General features: G+C 52.3%; 5 protein-coding genes across 5 annotated transcripts; 2 read left to right on the forward strand and 3 right to left on the reverse strand.

Moving 5' to 3' along the window:
- Positions 1–115: 115 nt before the first annotated feature.
- Positions 116–1,928, forward strand: N7498_003309 (protein arginine methyltransferase RmtB; the record flags this gene model as incomplete). Its single annotated transcript, XM_058450371.1, has 4 exons — positions 116–353; positions 416–826; positions 887–1,124; positions 1,181–1,928. 4 exons carry the CDS (start codon positions 116–118, stop codon positions 1,926–1,928), a joined length of 1,635 nt encoding a protein of 544 aa, XP_058309833.1.
- A 182-nt stretch (positions 1,929–2,110) lies between these two features.
- Positions 2,111–3,306, reverse strand: N7498_003310 (uncharacterized protein; the record flags this gene model as incomplete). The annotated part of the gene is made up of 3 exons (XM_058450372.1): positions 2,111–2,799; positions 2,876–3,249; positions 3,299–3,306. 3 exons carry the CDS (start codon positions 3,304–3,306, stop codon positions 2,111–2,113), a joined length of 1,071 nt encoding a protein of 356 aa, XP_058309834.1.
- A 319-nt stretch (positions 3,307–3,625) lies between these two features.
- N7498_003311 (AAA family ATPase SEC18) lies at positions 3,626–6,243 on the forward strand (the record flags this gene model as incomplete). Its single annotated transcript, XM_058450373.1, has 4 exons — positions 3,626–3,729; positions 3,817–3,960; positions 4,011–4,326; positions 4,375–6,243. 4 exons carry the CDS (start codon positions 3,626–3,628, stop codon positions 6,241–6,243), a joined length of 2,433 nt encoding a protein of 810 aa, XP_058309835.1.
- A 649-nt stretch (positions 6,244–6,892) lies between these two features.
- Positions 6,893–7,966, reverse strand: N7498_003312 (KxDL motif-containing protein). Its single transcript, XM_058450374.1, has 3 exons — positions 7,633–7,966; positions 7,333–7,485; positions 6,893–7,139 (listed from the first exon to the last, which is right to left on the reverse strand). The coding sequence occupies exons 1-3, from the start codon at positions 7,938–7,940 to the stop codon at positions 7,058–7,060; spliced, it is 543 nt and encodes a 180-aa protein (XP_058309836.1). The 5' UTR covers positions 7,941–7,966; the 3' UTR covers positions 6,893–7,057.
- Positions 7,967–11,524: 3,558 nt separating this feature from the next.
- pkhB (putative sensor histidine kinase/response regulator) lies at positions 11,525–17,376 on the reverse strand (the record flags this gene model as incomplete). The annotated part of the gene is made up of 3 exons (XM_058450375.1): positions 11,525–11,880; positions 11,938–12,051; positions 12,106–17,376. The coding sequence occupies 3 exons, from the start codon at positions 17,374–17,376 to the stop codon at positions 11,590–11,592; spliced, it is 5,676 nt and encodes a 1,891-aa protein (XP_058309837.1). The 3' UTR covers positions 11,525–11,589.
- Positions 17,377–18,769: the final 1,393 nt, after the last annotated feature.

Genomic DNA, 18,769 nt, shown 5'->3' on the forward strand with positions numbered 1-18,769 from the left:
CAACGGCTGGCCTCAGGCCGCGGCTCTGATAACGGATTTTTTTTTATCGGCGAACTTGTGCCCCTCCACCAGGACGATCTGCTTCCCTTTCTTGCCAATTGCACTTGAATCCATCATGGCATCCTCCAGTGCTGCTCAGCCCCCTGTGGACGATGTTCCCGCCGATTTGCGCTCGGTATCGGACGATTCCGACTCTGGCAACGAGGAAGGTTGGGAAGATGTCGAGCCCGACGATGAGTCGCAGCCCGTTGTCGGACTTTTCACAGAGCAGGTCTTCCCTGATGTGCGCTCCATGATAGAAGATTGCAAGGAGAAGCACAATTTCGACCTGCTGAAGATCCAGAAGGACCTTGGTATGCCTTGGAGCTTGCGAAACGTCTTGGAAATATGTGACTGACGATATGTACTATGGCAGGCCTGGACTTCCTGGATACCATTAAATTGGTTAACTACGTGCGCTCCGAAGTTAAGGCCGGAAACAAGACCCCCGATGTTTCGTCCAAGGTCAAATTTGCCGACGATGCGTATATGAAGCCCGTGCTGGAGGACGATGCTCTTCTGTACAGTCTTGACGACATCGCGCAGGATCAGGACGCAGAACCCGCATCTGGTAACGAGGCAGAGCGCAAAGTTATTGAACTTCAGGAGGATCTGGAACGATTGCAGACTCAGTTTTCCGAATACAGATTGGCAGTGCAGAAGTCACTGGCAGACCAGTTGAACAAGGAGGATGAGAAGCTTGAGCCCGGTGCTTATGTGAAGAGGTCCCCCGCCGACAAGATTGGGGAGGCCGATGAAGATTACTTCACCTCTTATTCCTACAATAGTACGTCCTGGGGTTTCCTTTCTATGTTTCTCGTTTCTTTTACTAATGGCATTTCAAAAGCAATCCACGAGTCCATGCTGAAGGACACTATTCGTACCGATGCCTATCGCGATTTCGTCTACGAGAACAAGCACGTCTTCAAGGACAAGGTTGTTCTGGATGTTGGCTGTGGAACTGGTATCCTGTCCATGTTCTGCGCCAAGGCTGGAGCGAAGAAGGTCATCTCGGTTGACAACTCGAACATCATCGACCGGGCCAAGGAAATTGTGTACGACAATGGCCTCGGAGACGTCATCACGTAAGGGCCCTTCCTATACATGCCTGTTAGGTACATAGTTCACTGACATGGGATAGTTGCATCCGCGGCAAGATCGAAGAGGTCACCTTGCCGGTGGAGAAGGTCGACATCATCATCTCCGAATGGATGGGCTACGCCCTCCTATTCGAGGCCATGTTTGATTCCGTCATCTACGCCAGGGACCGTTACCTCGCCCCCGATGGTCTCATGGTCCCCTCGCACGCCACGCTCCGGATTGCTCCTTACGCCGACCCGGATTTCATTGCATCCCACATTTCCTTCTGGAATAATGTCTATGGATTCAAGATGAACAGCATGAAGTTGAACATCTATGACGAGGCTCTCGTTCGCAGCAATCAGCCCACATCCATTGCTGGTGACTCGGCCGTGTTCTTGCCGCTGCCCCTGCACACAATCACCGTCGACGAACTGACCTTCCTGAAGGACTTCCAGGTCACTCTCAAGGAGGATATTGACGCGCTTGATGGCTGGGCTATCTGGTTCGATATCTTCTTCATGCCCTCCAGGGACTCGACCGTCCCCGATAATGCGGTGCCCTCGGACATGCAGAAGAAGGGCATTGTGGCCTTTACCACCGGCCCTGATGGAACTGAGACTCATTGGATGCAGACCATATGTCTCATCGATCACGGAAAACATCAAGCCAAGCCTCTCAAGAAGGGACAGGTCATCAACGGCAAGATTGGTTACGAGAAGAAAGAAAAGGGATCTCGCCTGCTGGACCTTGCCATCGAGTGGCAAGACGAGAACACCAAGAGTGGCCAGCACTGGTCCCTCCAATAAACGAAGTGTTGTTTAAAATTTGTTTGAATCGTTCATGGGCATGATAGATACAGGGTTCGGTGACGACTTGCATGGATAGAGATGACTATACCCAGAGAAGGATAGATTCTGCGACCTGGTTATGGCTTTCGAATCTAGCTCCGATGAAATGAAACCTGCATACGAAAAAAGCAAATGTTATTTTAATCTTTACTAAAAGTAGTGCGATCAACGCTTCTCGTAAACTTTGCCTGGTTCTGGCTTTCGTGAACGCCTGTGATCATCACGGGGGGTTCATCATGGCGATGGCGATGAGCACGATCTGAAGAGTTATGTGACCGCCGATGTGAGCGGTCCCGACTACGGTCCCGACGCGAGTGTTCCCGGCTTCTTTCTCGGTGGTGACGATGGTGCCGGCGAGAACTCGTTTGGTCTTTTTCATCAAGGCTTCGGTCTTTGACTGCCGGTCCGTCGAGCCGGAAATCGTCAAGACTATCCCTGGATCTTGAACGCTTCCTCCGGTGGTGTCTTGACTGCTGGCGCTCATCAGATTTGAGGTCCTCGATCTCTTTTCGTTTCTCGTCGTGCCATCGTTTTCGTTCTTGTTCCGTCGCTTTCAACTTGCGCACACCGCGTTTCATAGCTGCAAGAGGATCATTGACATCCATACGAGCCTTCTCTCGATTTTTGCGCATCGGGTCTTCATTGCCCCATACGTTCTTCTCGGGCATTGCATCCGGTGCTGTCGCAGCCTGGCCACCGGACGAGTACCATGGTTGACGGCCAGCAGTTTCCTTGAACCCAGCCGCATTGGAGAGTCGCATTGTATATTGGTCTTCAAAGCCGCGCCGCTTTCGCTCCGCCTCGGCTTCGGCCTCGAGGTTCTTCTCAGCTTTCTTGTTTGCGCGCTCCGGGAACAGGTTAATGTGGCCAGCACTGTCCAATAGGGGGGACCTGTGTATCCTTACGGTCCCGCTGTGAACTCAGAGATAGCTCTTCTCGTTTAGCAATAGCCTGAGCTGCATCCTCTCGGGCTATTCTGATGTCTCTGTCCGTATCATCCTCACCAGCCAGGCGGCGTCTCTTGAGGAATCTCCCAGGGCCGTCGTGGGATTTTCTGTCCTGCCGAGCTCCCGTTTCTGTCGACTCACGAGGAGATGGTGGCGGAGGAGGTGTAGGCACGCGCTCTCCACGCAAAATCTGGATTCGACGCTCGGCATCGGCTTCTTGCCTATGTCGTTCATCTTCCTCCTCGCGGGCCTTGGCCTGTGCCTCGTCGCGCTTGACGCGGGCGATATTCTCTGGGTTGTAGACGTTCCATGACTTTTTGCCGAGAAGATGGCTATTTCATGTCAGTAACATTCGATAGAAGAGCGCCAAAGAAGACTCACAGTGGCATCGTGGGCCGGCGGTTGATGGATGAAGCAGCCCAGTCGGAGCTGTCTTATCGATAACGCCCCACGGCCCGACGCTGTTCCCGGCGCAACTGAGTTCCCCAGCTTCACAACTTGCCAGCTTCAACTATCTTACAATTATTACTGTCTTTGTGAAATAAGGTACTGAACCCCGGTACATCCTTTCGGACCACACATCGTTTGCCCACGCGGGTTTGATCTACATCGCTGCCTGCTCCCGTGAAGACAGAGTGGCGATACCGCAACACCGTCAACCTCCTACACCTCTCACTCTCGGGCTACCAAACAACACACGAGCCGATCATGTTTAATCGGAACAACCTTCCATCAGTCCCAAATCCCTTTGGGTCTGGCGGTCAGCGTCCCTCGCCCCAAGGCTACTCGAACCCGAACCAAGCACCTCCACGGTATGACAGCAGCCTTGCCCCCGTATCCAGCGCTGGGGGTTCCCGCGATTACGATGTGCCCATGACTGACGCTTCTACTGTGACAAGGGGATATGGGGCACCGCCACCATCAATGGGAAGATCTCCGCAACAGATGCCTGCCCGGCCTCCGGCCGGTCGGCCAGGTGGAGGTCCGAGTTGGATGCTCAACCCCAGCAAGAGCCCGAACGAGAACTACACTTTTGGTAACCTGTATGTATATCTTTCTAGCCCTTTGCCGATCAATACTTACATTTCCCAAGTGTTGCCGTATCTCCCCAGGATATCCCTCCTTCTCGAGACGGTACCGACGTCCTCCTTCTCATCAATGACCTCTATGTCTTCTCCGCCCGCCCTCTCGAGGGCTTCCCTCCCGGACTTATTAGCATGTCGGACCCTCAGCGGACATGGGCAAACATCGGTATGAGAGATGCCGTCAAAGTACAGCTGTATGATCCATTCAGTCAAGGTGGTCAGGCCTACCTGGGATCTGCGGATATCGAAGTTAGCTTTGCGTCCATCAAGAAGCGTGTGGAGACTGCGTACGACCAGGATGAATTGGCGAATGCCGTTATCAAAGTGAGTCGAGCCCGTCGGCAACATTTGGATGTTTATTAACAAGATCAGAACTTCGAAAACCAATTGTTTGCCCCTGGACAAAGGATCCTGATGGATAACAGAAGCATTCCGTTGCTTCTACATGTCAAGACTGTCCAGCGGGTAGATCTGACTTCGGAGAAGCCCGACCTTTCCTCTGGGGAAATCGAGACTGATCCTTTGGCAAGAGGAATTGTTACCCGCCATACACAGCTAAACTTCTTCAAGGATTCTCAATCCGGAATCAATGTCAAACCTTCAAACCGCCGCCCCGCTGCGAACTCGATCATCCAGCCCGGCTTCAAGTTCGAGGATATGGGAATCGGTGGCCTGGACTCCGAGTTCAGCACAATTTTCCGTCGTGCTTTTGCGTCTCGCATCTTCCCGCCGGGCCTGGTTGAGAAACTCGGTATTCAACACGTCAAGGGTCTCTTGCTCTACGGACCCCCCGGTACTGGTAAAACCTTGATTGCCCGCCAAATTGGAAAGATGCTCAACGCCAGAGAACCCAAGATTATCAATGGACCAGAAGTTTTGAACAAATATGTGGGTCAGTCTGAGGAGAACATTCGAAAGATGTTTGCAGATGCCGAAAAGGAGTTCAAGGAGAAGGGTGATGAGAGTGGTCTCCACATTATCATCTTTGATGAGCTGGACGCCGTATGCAAGCAGCGTGGTAGCGGTGCAGGTGGTGGTACCGGCGTCGGTGACAGCGTTGTTAACCAACTTTTGTCGAAGCTTGACGGTGTTGACCAGCTCAACAACATCCTGTTGATCGGAATGACCAACCGTATGGATATGATCGATGAGGCGTTGCTGCGTCCTGGTCGTCTCGAGGTCCACATGGAGATCTCGCTCCCCGATGAGCAGGGTCGAAGCCAGATTCTCAAGATCCACACGGAGAAGATGCGAACAAACAATGTCATGGACCACGATGTTGACTTGGCGGAGCTTGCCCAATTGACCAAGAACTTCTCCGGTGCCGAGATTGCCGGTCTGGTCAAGTCAGCCTCATCGTTTGCCTTCTCCCGTCATGTCAAGGTCGGCACGATGGCTAGTATCAACGATGATGTGGTCAATATGAAGGTCAACCGAGCTGACTTCCACCAAGCACTTGACGAAGTCAAGCCCGCGTTCGGTGTCTCAGAGGAGGAGCTTTCCAGCCGCATCCAGTACGGCGTGATCCATTACTCGAATGTCATCAACGAGATTATGCGTGAAGGCGAGCTATTCGTCAAGCAGGTCGGTCACGCTGAATCCACACCACTCTTCTCTGTCCTGCTGCATGGTCCCCCGGGAAGCGGAAAGACTGCTCTCGCTGCACGCATTGCCATCGAGTCCGGCTTCCCCTTCATTAAGCTCATCAGCCCGGAGGATATGGTTGGCTACAGTGAGCCGGCAAAGATTCAGCACATCAGTCGCATCTTCGAGAGTGCCTACAAGAGTCAAACTAGCATCGTTGTCGTTGACAACATCGAGAGAATCATTGACTGGGTGCCCATCGGCCCTCGCTTCAGCAACAGCGTGCTGCAGGCCCTTATGGTCTTCCTCAGGAAGCAGCCTACACATGGCCGCCGCCTCTTGGTTCTGGCCACGACTACTGAGCGTGCTTTGATGAAGCAGCTGGACGTCTACAACTCGTTTAACTCGGATATTATGGTTCCGAATGTTAGCTCCTTTGGCGAGCTGCGTTATGTCATGGAACAGTCCGGTGCATTTGACGCTCAAGAAATTGCTCAGGCTCTTGAGGGAGTCGGTGGTCTGGCAGATGACGGCCGACTCAGTGTTGGTATCAAGAAGGTTCTGCTTGGCATTGAAACGGCTAAGCAAGATGTTGATAAGGTTGGCCGCTTTGTCCGTGTGATCAATCGGGCTATTGAAGAGCAGAGCTTCTCGTGATAGTATATAGATAGAATTAGCCTTAAAGTTGTAACCGTTACACCAATGACAAGCTTTGCGTGCAGAACTTCCTTCTTGTATTCCTTGTCCTTAGTCCTATGTCAGCAATAGCTAAGCACCCTACCCTGCCAGGATAACAATAAGGTGTTGAAAGGACGGATCAGGTCGGTCTATAACTGCCGGTTGGAGTTTCAATTGATGCTTTCACTATCCACGGCTTCCAAGGTTTGGAATACCAGAACAGGAAATTCGACACCCTTTTTAGAGAGGCATTGAACAAATACCAATGCTTCTAAATAAGAAGTACTTCAGCAAGCCCAACGCAAAATGAAAATGACTAAGACAAGGACTAAACTTAATCCAGCCCTGCTAGGTCTAGCATACGAGCTACCCATAGTCATGGCCCCAACTTGAGAAGCTCACAGCCTATGACTAGCCACCATCCTACTCAGACTCTAACCCTAGCTAGGGTTAGCTACGTATAATACCGAGTACGCCTCTACGACACGATACAAGCTAGATCGAGGATCAGTGCCCCCTGAATGGCTGGAAAGCACCAGCAATACGTTGAAACAGGTAAAACGAGTACCATTCACGGCATCCACATCAATATACATCGTGGCGAGTCCCAAGAACCCACATAGGGTAAGAGCTATACACACAAAAACCACTCACACGCCAATCGCAACCCAAAATAGCAAAGCAGTCCGTCCCATATTCCCAAATAGTCCCGGGTTTGTCCGAAATTCATCACAGTCGTCAGATTAAGCATTGAAACACACTACAGGGGTGGCTCAGGGGGTCCACCACCGAATCAGTACTCATCATAGGTGTACTTCTTCGCGGCCCGCCGGTATTCTTCCGGGTGGGCCTTTTCGGCCTTGCTCTTCAGCGCGCTATTGGCAGTCGCCTGTTAGCCTTCTATTTCATGCATACACCGTTTCTCTGCCCCCGTCGATCCCAGTGCACGTGCCAAGCGCTATCCCGGCGGAGCGGAGGCTATCTCACCTCCCCCTGCGCGGAGCGGGGCGGAACTTGCAACTTCATCCTTCGGGGTTGAAATGCTCGGGGCTGTTGGGGATCTCTTACCTGACGCGCTTCTGGGTCCATTCCAGATCTCTCTTCGTCTCACGGGCGGTCTTGAGTCCTTCGTTGAAGTTGGCTCGCACGCCTTTCAGACGGCGCTGGGCTAGGGCTTGCAGTTCTAGCAGCTCTTGCTGCTTTGCGTTAAGATGGCCGGATCTGTTTCAGGTGCAGCTTTGTTAGCGCGATGTCTCGCCAATCGCAAGTGCTTTCAACGTCAAGGGGCAATTCTGGACCGGCTGCTCTCGTTGCGAGAACGTCAAGTCGCCAACTGGAAGATTGGTGCTCGCGCGATGAGATACTCACGTTTGCGCCTGCTTCGCCATTCCTCTGTCAAGTGGTGTCGGGTCGAATGAATTCTGCATGCGGTCGTTCAAGACGTCCACGACGTCAACGCCAGAGTACGACGCCGAGCTGGAGTAGTCGTAATCGCCGCCAGCGGAGCTGAAGGTGAGCCCGCCAGAGGAACGGCTGCCGGCAGTGGTGCTGGCGTCAGAATAGTCTGGTGGCGAACCTGGCAGTCGAGATACCGGATACATGCTGGCTGGCACCGGTGCCTTGGAGGGCATGTGCATAGCAGCGGAGGGCTGGTAGTAGTGGCGATGAGTAGCCATGACGGTGAGGTGCTAGACAATTGGCGAGAGGATTGGTTATGTGCAAGAGGTGATGATGTGCAAGACTATAAGTCTATTGCTGAGGGTGAGTGAGATAATATAAAAGATTGAAGTGATGGATGCCAAGGTTAGGGCTTGCAAACGGATGAGCCGAGAGAGATGAAAGAGGAAGAAGGAGGGATCCCTCGTCTGCCAGACCAGACGAGGGATTTTATAGCCTTCGCCGGAGAGTCTTCCTCCCGGCGGGGGCATTGTCGTGACGAAGTGAGGAGGGATGGGCAAGGATTGAGAAGGCCTGGATGGAGCCATTGGACCCCCCGGAGGGACATGGAGGCGTGGACTCGCCCCCCTCTCCGTCTGTAACCCCCAATCCCCGAGCTACGGCTGCATTTGCTGATCCGATTCTGTTCGCCGATTCGTCTTCTGGACCGCCATGACCCCGCTCCGGGTGGGAAGCCATCGACGATGTCTGGTCGGGGAGACCAGCCATGCCTCCACTAGGGCTTCCGCTCTCCCGTGTCTTTCCACTCTAGGATCTTCGGCCTTGGTCTACGCCTTTCTGGTCTGACCGTCTGGGTCCGAGCGGAACCTTGGAAACCCGTCTGAAAAGTTGGATAAGAGGGGAAGGGAATGGTGAAGCACATGGGGGTGGTGGAGCTGAGGGATTGAAGTATAAAAATGGACTACGGCGCCTTTTTTCTCCTACCTCTCCCACTTTTCCCGTCTTTTTACCTGCCTCTTTGATTTCTTCCCATTTTCCGTATCGCCCCTCCTCACTCGAGAGTTCCCGAGTTTCAAAATTCGGTGGCTGGGGTTGCAGATGTTGACTCGAGACTCGAGATTGTTTCGCTCGTCGAACGAGGGCGCCGCCTGCGACCTACAGAAGAACCGGTATGGCATAGAACTTTTGTTTGTACCCCCTTCACCCAAACACTTGGCTCCAGGATCCAGTTTGGATGCTAACTGTGAATCAGTTTCTTTGCCCGAATCCTCTTCAGTATGCCGGAGGGGTGGTGAGAAGAGCGGGCCTGACTCCGTACTGGAAGATGTGGCAATGGACGAGTTCACGGACTTCAGCCCGAGCCATTTTCCTTCCAGGGACAGGACCATGTCTCACGCATCCAAAGTATCCTCAAACTCAAACGGGCTGCAAGGCAGCAAGAACAGAGCATCAGGGTCACACGGCCTGAAGATCAAAGGTTGGACATCACTGCATGGCCCGACGAAACGTGGAGAAAGTGGCAACGATTCAACCGAGACTTGTGGTCCCATGTCTTCAGGCCCAAGTATCCGTCGAACTAGAACCATCCCGGCTGCAAAACCCGACAGGCCCGTTGTGTCACCGAAATGAACCAGGTCAGGTCACAGAAGACCATGAGGAAATGGCTGATACCTGCCCTTCCCGCTTTGATGCGGCTATTGCTCAAGAGACCATGCCTCACACCCGCAAATGGCTAGAAAGACAGGAGCGATGCAGCACAAGCGCTCTAGACGCCTAGGAAGAGCACCCCCACCCATGCACCCGGTTCAATGACTTGCTTTCGGGGCCAAAGATGGCCCACCGAAGACATGGAAAATAACTGCAACACCCTGCCATCATTGGCCCCAGATACCCTGCTTACTCCGAACCGATGTCGCCGCAAGGCACCCATTTGGAAGCCTTGGGAACACCCCATACCCTGGAAAACTGCCCTGCCAACTGCCTCGCTGCACTGCGCCTTAATGAACCGTGGCTCTTCTGCATGCCTTGAAGCCTGACCAAAAACTAATATGCCCCGTTGACACGCATCCGCCGAATTACACCGTGTCACCACCCTCCTCCACGTCCTCGAACATTCCCCGGCATCTTTGCAGAGATACTACGTCTTTCGACCAATCTATCGCTCGTCTCCAAGCCCATCTGGCACCACAGCCATAACGCGCAGAGCCATGCAATGACAACTCGCCCATCCCCTTTCGCCTTCTGTTCGTCATAGCCCCGAATTTCCCAATTTCCGTCCATTCATCGCCCGACGATCGGCCCCTCCCTGAGCCTCGATGCTTCGGACCCCGGTGCACTTGAGACCGGGTTTCCCTCTTTCCTCCCCCAATTGCGACGAACCCGTTGCTTTGCCCCCGAGCCCTATATGCAGCCTGTCAACAACTCATCCAGTCTAACAGAGTTGCATGCGTCACACGAGGCTGCTTTAGTCCGGAGGCTTCCAGACCTCTCCTGCCTAGTGCCATAGCACTACGGGCTTCGTAGATAACGCCATACTAAGTTTTAGGACCGGCTACTCGATATTCACCATGATTACCGAGTCCCCATTCCAGCAATGGCTCAGACTGGACGAGTTAATCATTGAGTCGCCAGAGGTAAGTGGGGTTGCGGGGACTTTTTTTTTCCCTCCACGCTTCCTTCACCGCCACATGCAGCGCCATGACTGGATGGATGTCGTGGCCAACTCACAGTTCCCTTTCCACTTTGGGCTTCGTCCTCTTTTTCGTTTTTTTTTTTTCGAAACGTGTGACAGCGTGTCATGCTAGCCTCGGACCGGGGGCCTTTCATCGGAATTATACGATTCAAGTCCTACTACCGATTAATACTCGGCCTATACGCGGTACACTTTCTTATCTTACGCTTCCTGTTTAGGGTCTAGCTTTTTTACATTCGATTTTGTTTTTACTTTACCAAGTGTAAGTTCACTGAACCGGTCGGGAAAGAATGTTTCTTGCCCCGATTGGCTTTTGGCCTTTGGCCTTTGGCTCTGGCCCATGATTCATAGATTCATATGATTTCACACCTTGCTTGACCTAGGTTTGCCCCTTGATTACCTCTGCCCTGTTCATTGTTCGATTGGAAACTTTGTTTCTTGTTCCGCGAATAGCCTGCACTGCTCTGTCTTCGATGTCAGACGGAAAGATTTGGTCGATTAGCATGCCCTATTTCCGATCTCGCCGTCGATACCCTCGGCGAGATTCCAGGAAAGCTTTGATCTCTTGTTATGAGTTATCAAAGGTCATTTATGTGGTATCCCGTATATTTTAGCTATTAAAACCCCGTTTGATGCAATGAGAGAAGAATGGGATAAGTGAAATTATTGACAAATACAGACCTAGAAGATAGGTGATCGTAATCTGGTATCACAAGCAAAAGGTACAAAACAAGGCTGAAAGGAACAGAAAGAGAGAGAAAGAAAAAAAGAGAGAAGAGAGCCATATCCGGGCATCGACGCCATGCGCTCGAGTCGCAAAGAGCCAGAAATAAATCCACTCGATGGTGGAACAAGTCAAATAATACAAGTAATAAGCGGCTCTTTCGACCCGAAAAATGCTGAAAGCGCCATCGCTTGCTCGGTGGTAGATGCAGATGCAGAGAACCTGTAGGATGCTCAAAGGCATTCCTCGTGAAATGATGTGATTGCAATGCGGATCGGATAGGGTGCTCACGCCAATGAATGCCAATTATCTTGGGAGCCCTTGATCGCACCCTTTTCCTAGTCCCGCAGAAATTCACCGAAAACTTGCACCGTGAACCCGTCGTTATAAAAGTCCAAACCCAGAAAACAGGAAAAATGAATACAAAGGGTATTGCAGAAAAAGGCCTCACGGCTCATGGGACAAAGGAAGAGGAATGCTGTCATAAAAGGCGTGGAAAAGATGCAGGGCATTAATGGAGAGTGGATAGATCTTGTTCATCCAGGGCAAGACGGTCTCGGAGGAATACGAGAGGCCGGCTAGGGTCAAGAAGTTCCATCATCGACTTCCCCAGATCATTGTGCTTGATAGGCTTAGTGACGTAGTCGTTAAAGCCTGCCTGCGCAGCATCCTGAATTTGATCCTTCATCGCATTCGCTGAGAGAGCCATGATGGGGATCTGGGGGTAGTGATTCGCTTGTTCCCAGCTCCGAATCTCACGGCAAGTATCGTAGCCGTTTTTCACCGGCATTTGAATATCGCACTATAGATCGAATTAGCTGGTCTGGTCTGGCCATTGCAAGTGAGGGATCTGCCATACAATGATGAGAGAGTAGTAACCCGGCTCTTTCGAAAACACCATGTCAATGCACTCCTTTCCATCGGAGGCGGTCTCCGAAGAAAGCTTAATCTTGTGCAGGTACTTGAGCATGACCTAAGAGTTTGTTAGTGGGCCTGAAAAGCAAGGATAAGAAGAATGCAGACTTACATTGCGATTGGTCTCGTCATCCTCCACAAGCAGAATCCGGTAGCCTTTGTTACCAAGAACCTCTTTGACCATTTTGGAGACAGTCTTGAAGTTATTGCTATCCTCTTGCTTTTCGTCATCTCTGCGGTCCTTGCTCAATTCTCGCTTCTTCTCGGGGTCGAAGATGGCCGAAAATGCCGAAGGCTTGACAGGCTTGTTCACGATGAAGATCCGCTTTCCCGTGGCGGCAATCTCGGAGACTCGGGTAGCAATTTGGCGCTTCTGATAAGGGTCTGATATGACGACAACAGCGGGAGTGTTTTCCTTGTCAAGCTCCGACACATGCTGAATGACTTCTGAAATATCATCGGCTGCAGGGAGATTGAGAACCAAATGGGTGCAGTGACCGTTGGATCCTCCTGACTGCATCATATCTTTCCACTCGTCGACATCGGGCAGAGTTGTGATGGTAAATGGAACTTCATGTGGTATGACATGCTCGATGTGTTGCTTTGCAGCGTCGCGTGTATTGTCAAGGGGACAAATAATGACGATTGAAAGTGGACCTTCAGGCATGACGGCAGCAGATGGTCCAGACCCCTTTGTCGGAGATACAGAGCTCTTGGATGTTGGCGGTGACAGACGGCCCGGTGGATTCGATGCACTGGTATTGGAAGCTTGGTGCAGGCCTGGTGCCTGGTGCACGGTGTGAATATCCGGAGTCGGGAGAGCAGACGATATAGTGGAAGACGGGAAAAGACCCTTTGAAATCGAGTTTGCCGATAATTCGGTTGACGCCACTGCCGGGGACTCAAGACCGAGTGACATGTTCGAGAGGTCTTGCAGCTTTGGATCCAAACCTCGTGATGGTACCGCTGTGGTTTGCTCGTAAGAGTTCACCCTGGACGTTCCCGGTCGTCTGGACGCATTCGAGGGCTGGCGGAGTAATCCTGGTCTTTCAGACGGCGATGGAGGTGCAGGAGCATCAACCTTCACATTGAAGGAGAACTTGGCTCCTTGACCCTCTTTGCTGCTAGGTGTGAGCCTACCACCATGCATTTCCACAAGTTGCTTGGACAAGAATAAACCCAGGCCACTACCAGCATTTTGCTGCGACCCATTCTCGCCCAACTGGCTGAACCTTTGCATCAGGCGTTTGGCATCGTTGGAGCTGAACCCCTTTCCGGTGTCGACGACATCGAAGTTCAGGAAAACCTCTGTGTCATTGATCTTTCCCGAATTCTGGTGGTAAAGGTTACAGCAGATGTGAACTTCGCCTTGAGAAGTGAATTTGACGGCATTTCCGACCAGGTTGAGAAGGACCTGACGAATTCGGAATCGGTCACCAATCACCAATACCGGCACGTCCGAGTCTATCAGGTAGTTGACTTCAAGGTTCTTGTCGATCGCTTTGGAATAAATTGTGTCGATCACTTCTTCAATCATGGACCGAACATGGAACCAAGAGTTGACCATCGACATCTTGCCTGCCTCCACTCTAGAAACATCCAAAATGTTATCCACAAGCTCGCGGAGACCGGTGGAGCTATTCTGAATCGTATCCAGCATCCGCCTTTGGTCACTGTCGAGCTGGGTATCGAGTATAAATGGCAAAGTGCCCAAAATGCCGTTGAGAGGAGTTCTGATCTCATGCGACATGTTGCTGAAGAACTTTGTCTTGGATTCCATTTGGTTGTTGAGCTGACTCATGGCCTTGTTCAGCTCCCGTTCGAGGTTCTTCCGGTCATTGATGTCGGTGCAAGTGCCGTACCAAGACGATTCTTCACTCCCGAAGCTGCTCGTCTCAACACGCACCAAGCGGACCAAGTGCCATCGGAAATCGCCGCCCCTAGAGCTGAGACGAATTTCCGTAGAATAGAATACACGCCCATTTTCATCTTTCTGAGATGATGCGACACCACGCCTCACAAGCTCGTGGAGCACAGACTCGACGCCGTGGTTTTCTGAAGATGGCTGGTCAGATTCGGCAGTGCCAGAGTCATTCGACTCTTGGTTAAGTGGAATGGAGAGTCCGCCGCACTTATCCAGGTCATCTGGATGAACATGTCTTGCGAATCCAAGATTGAGAGCTTCTTCGAGACTTTGGCCTGTGTACAGATTCCACTGCTCATTGACGAAGATCAGACCACGGTTCTCTGTTGCCTCAAACACGATCTGTGGGATCGAGTTTGAGAAAGCCCGGTATTTAGCATCTGTGGCAAATTTTTCCCGTTCTTGCGTGGCCTTCAATTCGGCAATGTGCTGCTCGTGTATGTCGAGGAAGGATCCAATCCAATATAGAACCTCACCGGTCGAAGACAGGAGGGGATTGGCTCGGAAAATGAACCATCGATACGCACTTTCATCATTGAATCGTTTCACACGAACTCTCTCCGTGAATTGTGAGCCGGTGCGTAGAGCATTGGCCCATTCACCAGATACATGGTCTCGTTCGCTGCTGTGGATATTCTGCCAAGGATCTCGCAGCTTCTGCTCTTGCGGTTTGCTTCTTCTATAGGCATCAAACTTGGCATTGGTCCAGATCACCTCGCCGCTTTGTGGCTTGGCCAAAAAGAGATGAAGAGGAATGGAATTGAGCATCAACTGTGTTATTGTATCGGAAAAGGGACGTGGAACATCCCGCTGAAGCTGTGCATAGTAGGAGTTTGTAGATGCCTGGCGTGACGATTGCTGAGTTGGGGACACAATCAGAGACGGCCTCATCTCATTTAATGGAGAAGCAACAACAGATGGATCTTGAGAATTATTGTCTTCAACAATCGGTGCCTTTCCAGGCAACTTTCCAGGGGATTCCGGCGTCGATGACACAAGATTAGACTTAGGTTTCGTAAGGCGAGGTCGCTGAGGATGAACGTTATCACGAGTGCTCTTCGACTGTGGCACATTGAAGTAGCTGTCTGCGCCTTCACCGGTGCGCGAAACGAAGCATGGAGACTGGGTTGCTGAGCCGAGTCCCATCTGACCAAGTTCAAACCCAGGTGTTCCGATGCTGGATATAGCGGGGCTGAATTTCATGGACGAGCGATCACTGGGGCTGGCAATGCTGGCACGTCCTGACGTAGAGTTCTCATCGCCGACAGAGCAGCTGACATGGCTACTCAAACCCGCAACAAGTTCCAGCTCGCTGCTCGCATCGGAGAACGTTCCACCAAGTCCCAGAAGATTCCCGTACCGTGGGGTCTCCACCTTTGAGACCACCTGACGTTCAAGTTGACTGTAGTGCTGAGCCAAGCAGAAAGATGTTGTCAGGTGCGGCATTAGGTAGACGAGAGATTGCCGAAGGTTGGGCGGATAAGGGACAATAGGAGTCATAAATGATATAATAGCAACGGGGAATCTCAGCGTCGACGAGAAATTGGAGTCGGAAGGGCCACCATGTAGAAGAGGAATATGGATCAACGTCTTGGACTGATCAATACCGATAGCCTCTAAAGGATTTGCGCTGGAGTAGTCGTGCGCGGGTGGATTCTTCGAGAAGGCACCTTCATCGACAGAATGACTGGTGAAGAATGGGTTTTGATCTGCATGGGTCCGGGGAGCCGGTGAAGGTGCAGGAGATTGAGACCATGGTGACTGAGGAACCTGCTCATATTCGTCATAGTGTCTAAATCCCGGGGCAGTGAGGCTGGCCGTGAGAGCCTGTTTCACCGAGCTTAAGGTTGTCGCAGGGTTTATCTCCTTGGGCTCTTCAACATTCGGTGTGACCTGCACTGTTTCCAAAGGGCTCAAAGCTGACTCATTCGACATTTGGGAAGCATGCATTGACCTTGGTGAATATTCCCGTGTAAGGACTACCGGGTTTGGCCGTCCAAACAGCCTGACTACACCGGTGCGTTTGATTAAAGGGTCCGATTCCATCTCCAGTGGTCTTGCTACTGGAAAAACTGCTTGTCGCAAGGCGTGTAGAGAAATGCTTGCGTAGTCACTCGATTTTGGTTGCGCCATGGAATGTCTGTGGCTGCTCGATGATTGCATAGTCTCAGTCCTCTCGGAAATGCGAGCATGTTTCTTCTCGGATTTACCAGTGCTGGTCTTCGACGAGTGCTGCTGTCCGTCCTGGTCCGTCTCTGGCGAGGGTTTCTTACCGTGACCGAAGCCACCAAATGAATGGCGAGACATTAAGGACGGTCGAGTCGCTGCAGAGAAGGGCCTCGAGGCCTTGGGTTGAGAATCCGGCACTCCACCCAATTTCTCCTGCGTTAAATCGCCTTTTTTGCGGCCACCGGGAGTTCCCAAGGGCGGGTCGTCTTGTACAGCGAGTTGGGCATGTTCTGACAACGTGCTGCCATTCTGGCTATAAAAGGCCTTCTGACCCCATGGCACATTTTCCAGGTCTGTCGCGTCTCCTGGGACCGCAAGAGACACACGTTCCGCTCCATAATGAGATTCTAGAATTTCGACCAGATTAGACCACCAGGCTTCAAGTCCGGGATCCGCATTCAGCTTTAACGTCAGATCATAAAGATTTGGAGTTGGAAACGCCGGGTCAGAAGCTAGGCTTTTGTGATCAGGCGGTAGAAACACTGGAGCCGAGGCCGGATTTTTCGCATAAGGGTCTTCTTTCATGGCATGAGTTGTCGGTGATGGTGATTTGAGTTTGTCGGAGGGAAGCTTCAATCGAAATTGGCCCGAACGCCCCGTCGGCTCAGCCTCCACCGGCGGTTGATTGTGGACTCTCGGGAAAGGGTATGAGGGTGTTTGGTTCACAGGACGGCCGGGTGAGGATCGGACATTGACGCCTTTGATAGTTCCCCCCGAGCCCACCGAATCAGACGACGGTGGCATGATCGTAGGAGAAAGTTCTGCGGACGTATTGGACAGGCGCCTTTTCCGGGGAGTTTCGCTCGAATGGCCGGGTGTCAGCTGGGCCGTCGAAGAACGCTGATTCTGAGTTTGCTGCATCTGCTGGTATACAAGCAGCTCTTCCATTTGTCTTCGCAGCTCTTTTAAGGTTTGTGAACTCCGTCCCTGGTCCTCTTGCCGCTCGCTCCCAGACCGTACGTCCTCGGTGACGGGGGTCAGGCCAGCAACCTGTTCGGTAGAATCTCCACGTGAGAATCGAGGCATCCGAGCTGTCTGTCTGGTCGACCCGTCACCCCCACCTGTCATTCCATCTCCCGATATATTTCCAGCATGCTTATCGCGGGGAATTCTGTAGCTTGGTGGCGATCGCGGGGGTTGCAGGTGGTGAGGTTGGGGAACGGCGACGGGCGACACGGTCTCGGTTGGCGAAGGAAATGGAGGGCTCCTCCGGCTATGCAGGTCTCCCATATCTTGCACCTCCGCCGATGGAAAAGTCAGCACGCCTACGAGACACAGACAATGTATGAGTCAGGTGAGGCGATCATGTCTCGGCCGCAACGGTCACGGTTGGAAGGTGAGATCACAACCGAGCGAAAGGGGAAAGGCAGATCCAAAGGGAAAAGCGAGATACGAGGTTGATTTAGAATCAAGGTGTAAGTTGAAGAGATCAAGGTTCCAGGCGGTGTATGTACCTGAGCCTATGAACGGATCAACACCGAGAGAGAGGGGGGGGAGGCGGAGGTGAGAGCGAGTGTGTGATGGGGGTTGAGTGGGTGTTCGGGGATCGAGGGAACCAGCAGCGCTTGTTCGACACAGACTCTGGAAACTGGCGTCAGTACCCGCCGGCCCATTGCTTGGATCGACCTGAGAGTGGATGAAGGGAAAGGAAAAGTGGATTCTGGGTGATGGGCCTCCTCCGGAGAGTGGGCTATGACGTAGCCCGCCCTGACGGCATAGTAAAACCTTGCACGCGCTGGGAGCGCCGATGCAGCTTACGCTCTGTTGTGGCCACATGAGCCCACGCTTTCAGCTCCTTTATTCCCTGGACTGCTATGCTAGATGACTATATTTACGATTATGATGGGAGACTATTACTTACCGGTCTCCGAGGGTCATGTGCTGATTTGCGAATTAGTCTTATCACTCACTACTAGGGTAGGTGGAACGGGGGCCCCGAGTATTGTGTGAACAATTCCCGCCCAAATGACAATCCCTCCCTCCTTTCTTCACCGATATATGCTGTTTGCAATCATTCGTTCTGCTCGATTTGAGGGACCGCTGGTCTGCGGTCTCAATCGACACGATTCTCTTTTAATAGGACACCGGCCCATCTGGCTAGCGTGTGCTCTATTAGATTGGCACGTATCCACTCTCGTCCAGCCTTGGATGGGGCACAAACGATGCAAAAGGGAAGGGAGTAAAAAGGGTCGCGAAGAATTCCGTCTCTCCAGGGACTGTCTAAGTCTAGACTCGGGTGTCGTGGGTGGGTGCCCTATCCCTTGGTGATCTATGCCGAAAGCGCGGCATCATGATGCAAGCGGCATTGCTCGCGTTTAGTGCTCGTTCTAGAAAGGCGACGTGCCCCTTGGAAAACTGGAGGGTCGACTCGGTCGGATCTCAACCCAGTTAGACCGGGCCATCACAATCGAACGAACTCGATGGGGACGCTTACCCCGTTTGGTGTACGGGGTAAGCCATGTTTGAGACGAGTCCTGGGTCAGGCGATCAGAGTGGACCACCTGGACTGTCGTCATCCGGCATAGAGGCATGGGTGCATGTCTAGGGAGGTGCATAGACGCGCCATGCCAGCCGTGCCGACTGGCAGTGGATCCTTTAACGGCTCCGTAGGGGCACCATACGT

The sequence above is a fragment of the Penicillium cinerascens genome (genome assembly GCF_028974065.1).
Source record: "Penicillium cinerascens strain IBT 15544 chromosome Unknown contig_24_segment0_segment0, whole genome shotgun sequence".
Lineage (NCBI taxonomy): Eukaryota > Fungi > Ascomycota > Eurotiomycetes > Eurotiales > Aspergillaceae > Penicillium > Penicillium cinerascens.